At 38.3% G+C, this 8,534-nt stretch overlaps 1 protein-coding gene across 8 annotated transcripts in view; it reads right to left on the minus strand.

Annotated features, from left to right (window-relative positions):
- Nucleotides 1-8,534, minus strand: part of NKTR (natural killer cell triggering receptor) — a 55,623-nt gene that overhangs the window by 33,002 nt on the left and 14,087 nt on the right. For all 8 annotated transcript variants that reach the window (XM_019633526.1, XM_019633518.1, XM_019633541.1 and 5 more), the window contains exon 3: nucleotides 600-674. In XM_019633526.1, the coding sequence (XP_019489071.1) occupies nucleotides 600-674 (75 nt within the window). The remainder of the gene's footprint in view (nucleotides 1-599; nucleotides 675-8,534) is intronic.

The raw sequence follows: 8,534 nt of genomic DNA on the forward strand, positions 1-8,534 counted from the left end.
TGTGTACGCATGTGTGTGTGTATCCAAGTAAGGATTTTAAAATTTAATTTGCGATTTCTATTTTGAAAGTAACTATAGATATTTTTTTCTCCCCATTTTTCTATTTTTTAAAAATATAAATCCAATTATATATAACAAAGAATAACTTCAGTATATTTTGCCTCTCCATCTTCTAATCCTAAATTTCTTGTGAAATCTGGAGTGCTAAATGTGTTCAGGTACTGAAATTTGTAAAGTTCTACCAAAACATGTCAGTTTTGAAAATGTATAGAGAAGATTTCATTACCTACATTTTGTTTGTTTTGTTTTTGTGTTTTTAGCTAAGCCATCCTGCCACCTGTTGGCAGCTCAGCGGCAGCTCAGCGGCAGCTCAGCTCAGGCCAGGAATCGAACGGACAACTCTGCTGTCATTACCTACATTTTGAGACCATTTCTTTCTTCTCTCTTCCCTTTAAGAAATGCTTCCCTGATTTCATATCAATGAAAATATTTTCTATTTGTTAAACTCATTTCACAATCCATTCGTTTTTAAGAAAATATCTATTCTGTTAAGGTAAAACTAAGCCATGACTTATTGTTGGAAATAATAATTCATTTACCTGAGCATAGGCAAAGGAAGTTTTTGCATGTTTTTGGACATATGTCTGAGAAGAGCTGAAACATAATGCGACCAACTGAAACAAAACACATGAGAAAGAAAGGGAAGCAAGTTGATTAAATATACCACATTTTATATGAGAGAAAATACATAGAATCAACAAACTGGAAAATCCATTTTTGTAATTCATTTAAGTTTTTTAAAATATTTAACAGGAAAGTATTTAACTGGGCAATACCAACTAACAAGAACTCCACTGTATTTGTGAGGATTAGAATTCACATGCAGCCAGAGTGGTTTCAGCCCTAAAAGAGTAGGATTTTAAGTGTCTTTTGAAGGGGCTTATATTATTAGATCCCTTTGAGTACAGCAACATTCTTTAAAAATACTCTCCATAATAGTTGTCCAATCTATGTTTGGCCCTGTCTAGTAATGAGAGCACATCCTAAGAGTCACTCTGGCCAGTACTGTTAGAAGAAAGTTCTTCTGTCCTCAACATTTAGGGAATATTCTACCTTTATGTAAGAACTGTTTAGAGATAATTTCCTGAAATGCCACTCACAACTATTCTATTCCCTGAGACAGCAGAAAAGAGACTAGGTTATAGTTCCTTAAAAACAACAACACCCCTACAATAAACAGGAAATGAGAAGCAAGTCTGCAAACTCGATTGAACTATGTCATACAGAAGTCCTTCACAAACTTTGTGGTCTTGGGACTCCTTTAAACTCTTAAAAATTACTGTACTTTTAAAATGTGGGTTATATTTATTGCTATTTACCGTGTTATAAATTAAAAATCAGCCATTTTTAAAACACAAGAATACACAAACACATATTCCATCAGAGCGGTGACATCGTTATATATTGTCTCCTGAGTTGACGAACTCTGCTGAGGCCTCTTTGGAAACTAATGCTGCTTCTGAATGAATAATAAGATCTCAGGAATATTGGTTACTCAACACTTCCTATAATTTAGTGGGATTTAATAAACTTTCAGAATCAGTCATCACAGTCAATGTTATTTTATATACACTAAGATTTCTTCCCAAGAATTGCCACTATGCCAACAAATACACTGCTCTATAAGGGTAAGACTAAAATCTGAAGCTGGTTAGTGTAAGCATTAGTATGGTGTTTTTAAGGTAAAAAAAATATATGGCTAAGGACAAAAATAACAGAGCAGGAATGGCTTCTGACCTCAATCCCAACATACCAACATTCAAATCCTTAAAATAACTAAGACAAGGAACAATACGGAGATTAATCAGGTAATATCACACATTTAAACACTGGTTACAGTCAGGAAAAGCCAACACGCCTATGTCATGTTGTAAATCTGATTTGGCCACTAGGTGGCAGGAAGAAAATCAGCAAGCACCCAGAATCTGGATAAAATCAAACATCATCTTTCAATATTGTTACTGTTCCCTGTGCTGGAATTGCAGGTGCAATGGTGAGAAGGGAGACATATATTATGGACATAAAAGATATGTCCACAGTTGTAAAAATGAGCACTGGCTGGAAAAAATATTGTAGGAGACAATACACTATCCAAAGCAAAGAATTTCACATATACAATTACAAGTAAGGGACAGGATAAGAACAAAGGTAGGAACAGATCGTACTGGGAAGGCAGAGAGCAAAATCTAAGAGGAAATTCTGGGATTAAGCATTTCAACAAAATCAGGCCATTTACTCAAACATTATTTACTAACATCCTCCCCACGAATCAGGTTGCCCAATAGAATGTAAGACATAGTGCTCTTTTGGGGGAGCTCACAGCTTAGCTGGGAATGACAGACACAAACGGCTCCACAATACGATGAGCTATCAGTGGTATGAATAAAGTGCACTGATATCCAAGCGGGGCCTGACTGATGTGTGTGAGGGCGAGAGGACGGGAACCAAGTCTGTTTGGCTCAACACTCTATCCCCACTGCTTTGCACAGTGCCTGGTACAGAATAAGTGCTCAATAAATATTTGAATAATAATTAAAAACACTTGAAACAAAATTATTCAAAGATAGAGATTAACAAAATATGAATGAATACCTAAATTTACAGATCAAAAGTATTTATATTACCAGCAAAAGTTATTACAAATGGAAAACATCAAGACATAGCTTAATAAAATCTATCTATTTTCAAAGACATAACGGAAAAGAATTTTTCTAGCATCCAGGTAATAGAATTATGTCACCCACAAAGAAAAAGAAATCACAGTCTAAATAAAAACCAACAAGGGGTATAGTCAGTAAAAGAAGGTATTTCCTCATATTTCATAGGGGGAGTCAACAGAGAGACTAATACTTAAATGTAATCACCTGCAGAACTAAAAATATGTTAAATGTCTTTCAAATGACCGTGGTGGAGCAAACCAAGTAAAAAAGGTACAAAACACAGGAAGTAGTAAGAAAACATAAATAAGATAGAAGACCAAAACAGCTCTATAATTATCCAGGCACATAAAACTTTTTTCATAACATGTCAGTCAACATCCAGCCTAAGGTATCCTGCAGATAGTACAAGTAAAAATTCAAAAGAGAATTTTTTGGCTCATGTAGTTAGTAGACAAAGATACTGATGCAGATTCCAAGATCTGTAAGAACCAGGATGTTGGAGATTGAGGTCAGATCTTAGAGCTGCCAGGTCTCACAAGGCAAAAAGTGTTGAATGCCACCACTTCTTTGTCCCAATCCATACATATCTGTAGTCCTAAATATTTTCATCAATAAATCAGACCAAAGATAAATTAATCACTCAACTCAGGAAGATAAAAATAAAAAAACTAAAAAAATATAAAAGTTTTAATAAAAGTAAAAGCAAAAATTCATGCATTAAAAAAGCAGAAAGATATTAGACTTGGTAAAGAAATCCCAAAGCTGGCTCTTTTGAGGAGAAAACAAAATTAAAGAGGAATACCAAAATTTAGAAAAAAGAATTGTAAGTATGGATTACAACTCCATGCTGATACACACTGAAAAACAGACCTAAGAAACTAAAATGCTTTTAAGTAAATAGCCAAGAGTGCTGTTCAACAATTCTTCAGATATGAGTAAATCACTTCTAACCTTCAAGTAACAGTAAAGTGTAATGTCATCGCAACAATTTCAGAGCACAGCAAAAGATGAAAAGCTTAACAAAGCTTATGAAGCAAATTAAACTGAAACCAAAGCCTGAGAAAAATGATATAAAACAAAAAAGAAATCCTATACATCAAACTCATTTTTAAAAAGATACTATTGGCAGAGACTTCCAGTAAGATGATGGAATAGGCTGATGCTGTGCGAACTGCCTCCCAGGATCACACCAAAATTACAAATAATTTATACAACATTCAACCTCGGAAGTCCCCTGAACACTAGATGAACAGAACCTCTAAACAAAGGACTTAAAGAGGAGGCCACGTCAAGTCTGGGAGGGGTGGAGATGAGAGAGGGTGAACCCTGTGAGAGACACACCTCAGCGGTGGGGAGGCTTCTCCAGTTGGGGGAGGAGGCCTCCGGCCCCACACCGAGCTCACCAGCCCAGAGTTACTTTGTAGGGAAGAGGGGTTCTATGATAGCTGGCAGCAGAAATTAGTGAGGACTCTCTCTGCTCAATTCGGTGAGGCTGAGGGTGGCTAGAGAACCAGTGAAGCCGGCACACGGGCTTGCTCGCTGGTGAGCACTCACCCGGTCCCCGGTGGAGGGAGTAGCTGTGTGAGAGGGGCCCAGAAGCTGCAGGGAAGGACTGAACTGACTGCCTTTGGCATGGGAGCTGGAGGTTTTGGGACCCTTGTTCCCCTGGTGTGGAGCTTGCACATGAGTAGTGCACAGGAGGGCGCCATTTTTTCAGGGTTGGGTCCTCCCATAGAGGGTCAGGTCTGGGACCACATTGGTCTGGTAGAATTGGCGCAGGAGTGTGTGTGTGTGCATGTGCATGCGGCCTTGGGTCCCCACCCTCCGCACTGCTTGTGCTGTGTAGCCAGAGAAATGCCTGGTGGGAGTGCTCCGGCTCCAACAGGCTGTTCATTGAGACGCGGGAATACATGAGCCGCCTTGGGTCCCTGCTCTCTGCGCTGCCTTGGGTCCCTGCTCTCTGCGCTGTGAGTGCAGAGTTGCCAGGCTGGCGATTGGCTGTTGGGCTGCTTGGCCTGATTTGCAAGTGACTGACTGGGGCAGGCTGAGAATAGTTTTCCTGGGTGTGCAGGGCCGTGAGCTGTTCACCTGCATGATCTGGGGCTTTCCTGGTGGGTTTGTGCAGGTTGGCTGCCGGTGCAGGAGTGCATGCTGCTCGGACTTGGTGGGGGCCACTGACCACATCCTGTGGTGCCTTGGGGACCTGTCCCGCCCACCTAGAGCTGTGTTGCTGGGAACACCCTGAGCCCCTGGTGCCAGGCCCCCACCTCTGCAGGCTACAGAGGGTTTTTTGCAGCAGCAGACAGCCCGTAACAACCTGTGAGGATTTTTGGTGGTGAGCACGGTTCCAGAGCACACAGCAGCTAATTGCAGGAAGCTCAATGTAAGCCTGAGAGGGAGGCTGGCACATGATTTGTTGAGCCCTTCCCCCCAACAGCTGGTGCTGAATCACCCAGTCTCTCTATTGCTGAGCAAGTGGTCTACAGATTAAAGCGGGCAGAGCCCCCCCATGTTTTTTTTTTCGTTTTTTTTTCCTAGGTGATCTATCTAATACATCGAAGCAATCACAGAGTGAGAGCCAGAATGAAGAAACAAAGAAACATGTCCCAAGTAAAAGATCAGAAGAAACCTCTAGAAATGGAACTAAATGAAACAGAGGTATCCAAGCTTTCAGAGACAGAGTTTAGAACACTGATGATAAGACTATTTAAGGAACTTAGTGAGGACATAAAGAAGGATAGAGAAATCATAAAAAACAACCAGTTAGAATTTAAAAATACAATAAATTAAATGAAGAACACACTAGAAGGAATCACCAGATTAGATGAAGCAGAGGATAAGATCAGCAATTTAGAAGGCAAAATATGAAACTAACAATAATAAAAAAAAAATTTAAAAATTAAAAAAAAAGACAAAATAGCAGAAATCACCCAGTTGGAACAACAAAAAGAAAGAAGAATAAAAAACAATGAAAATAGTTTAAGAGACCTGTGGGACAACATCAAGCGCAACAACATTCACATCATAGGAATACCAGAAGGAGAAGAGAAGAAGCAAGGGATCGAGAATGTATTTGAAGAAATAATGACTGAGAACTTCCCCACCCTGGTGAAGGAGATTGACATAAAAGCCCAGGAAGTGCAGAGAGTTCCAAACAAGCTGAACCCAAAGAGGTCCACACCAAGACACTTCATAGTAAAAATGGCAAAGGTTACAGTCAAAGACAGGATCCTAAAAGCAGTAAGAGAAAGACAGCAGGTTACATACAAAGGAACTCCTATAAGACTAAAGCTGACTTTTCCACACAAACTCTGCAGGCCAGAAGGGAGTGGCAGGAAACATTCACAGTGATGCAAATAAAGGCCTACAACCAAGATTGCTCTACCCAGCAGGCTACCACTTAAAATTGAAGGAGAGATAAAGAGCTTCTCAGAAAAGAATAAACTTAAGGAATTCATTACTACTAAGCCAGCATTGCAGGAAATGTTAAAAGGGCTTTTTTAAACAGAAGAAAGGGGAAAACAAGCTAACCCAGGAAGACCAGAAATACAAATAACAAAATGGCAATAAATATGCACCTATCAATAATCACTTTAAATGTGAATGGGCCAAATGTTCCAATCTAAAGACATTGAGTGGCTGAGTGGATAAGAAAACAGGACCCATGCATATGCTGTTTACAAGAGACTCATCTTAGATCAAAAGACACACACAGATTGAAAGTAAGGGAATGGAATAAGATATTTCATGCAAATGGAAATGAGAAAAAATATGGAGTAGCAATACTTATTTCAGACAAAACAGACTTTAAAATGAAGACTACAATAAAAGACAAAGCAGGGCACTACATAATAATAAAGGGATCGATTCAACAAGAGGACATAACCCTAGTAAACATCTATGCACCCAACAAAGGAGCTCCTAAATATATAAAACAGATTGTGACAGACATAAAGACAGAGATCAACAATAACAGTATCGTAGTAGGGGACTTCAACACCCCTGTCACCAATGGATAGATCCTCCAGACAGAAAATCAACACGGAAACAGTGGCCTTAAATGACACTTCAGACCAGCTGGATTTAATTGATGTTTTTAAAGCATTTCACCCCAAAGCAACAGAATATACATTCTTCTCGAGTCACATGGAACATTTTCCAAGATAGACCACATGTTAGGCTACAAAACAAGTCTCAAAAAATTTAAGAAGACTGAAATCATATCAAGCGTCTTCGACCACAATGCTACGAAGCTAGAAATCAATTATAAGAAGAAATCCGGAAAGCACACAAATACATGGAGGCTGAATAACATGCTACTAAATAGCGAGTGGGTCAAAACTGAGATCAAGGAAGAAATCAAAAGCTATCTTAAGACAAACAAAAATGAAAACACAACAACCCAAAATCTATGGGATGCAGCGAAAGCAGTTGTAAGAGGGAAGGTCATAGCAATGCAGGACTATCTAAAGAAACAAGAACAATCTCAAATCAACACACTATCTTTACACCTAATGGAACTGGAAAAAGAACAGCAAAACAAGCCCCAAGGGACTACAAAGAAGGAAATAATAAAGACCAGAGCTGAAATAAATGAAATAAAGACCAAAGAAACAATACAAAAGATCAATGAAACCAAGAGCTGGTTTTTTGAAAAGATAAACAAAATCAACAAACCCTTAGCCAGACTCACCAAGAAAAAAAGAGGGCCCAAATTAATAAAATCAGAAATGAAAGAGAAGTGACAACAGATACCACAGAAATACAGAAAATTGTAAGAACATACTACGAGCAACTATATACCACCAAATTCGACAATCTGGAAGAAATGAATAAATTTCTAGAAGCATACAATCTACCAAGTCTAAACCAAAAGGAAACAGAAACTCTGAACAAACTGATTACTGCCAAAGAAATTGAATCAGTAATCAACAAGCTTCCAACAAACAAAAGTCCTGGACCAGATGGCTTCACAGATGAATTTTACAAAACATTAAAAAAAGAATTAATACCTATTCTCCTCAAACTATTCCAAAAAATACAGAAGGAGGGAAGGCTCCCAAGCACACTACTACTCTGATCCCAAAATCAGACAAAGATATTACAAAAAAAGAAAACTACAGGCCGATATCCCTAATGAGCATAGATGCAAAAATCCTCAACAAAATACTAGCAAACTGAATTCAGTGTCACATTAAAAAGATCATACACCACGATCAAGTGGGATTCATTCCTGGTATTCAAGGTTGGTTCAATATCCACAAATCAATTAACGTAATACATCACATTAACAAAATGAAAAATAAAAATCATATGATATCAATAGATGCATAAAAAGCATTTGACAAAATCCAGCAGCCATTTATGATAAAAACTCTTAGCAAAATGGGAATAGTGGGATCATATCTCAACATAATAAAGGCCATATATGATAAGCCCACAGCAAACATCGTACTCAATGGGGAAAGGCTAAAAGCTTTCCCCTTAAGATCAAGAACAAGACAAAGCTGCCCACTTTCACCACTTCTATTCAAAATAGTTCTGGAAGTTCTAGCCACAGCAATTAGACAAGAAAATGAAATAAAAGGCATCCAAACTGGAAAGGAGGAAGTAAAATTGTCATTATATGCAGATGACATGATACTATATAGAGAGAGTCCCAAAGACTCCAACAAAAAACTGTTAGAACTGATAAATGAATTTAGTAAGGTAGCAGTATACAAAATTAATACTCAGAAATCAGTTGCATTTGTATAAACCAATAATAAACTATCAGAAGAAAAAAATCAGGAAATCAATCCCTTTTACAGTTGC

The sequence above is a fragment of the Hipposideros armiger genome, unplaced genomic scaffold (genome assembly GCF_001890085.2).
Source record: "Hipposideros armiger isolate ML-2016 unplaced genomic scaffold, ASM189008v1 scaffold_18, whole genome shotgun sequence".
In the NCBI taxonomy this organism is placed as follows: Eukaryota; Metazoa; Chordata; class Mammalia; order Chiroptera; family Hipposideridae; genus Hipposideros; species Hipposideros armiger.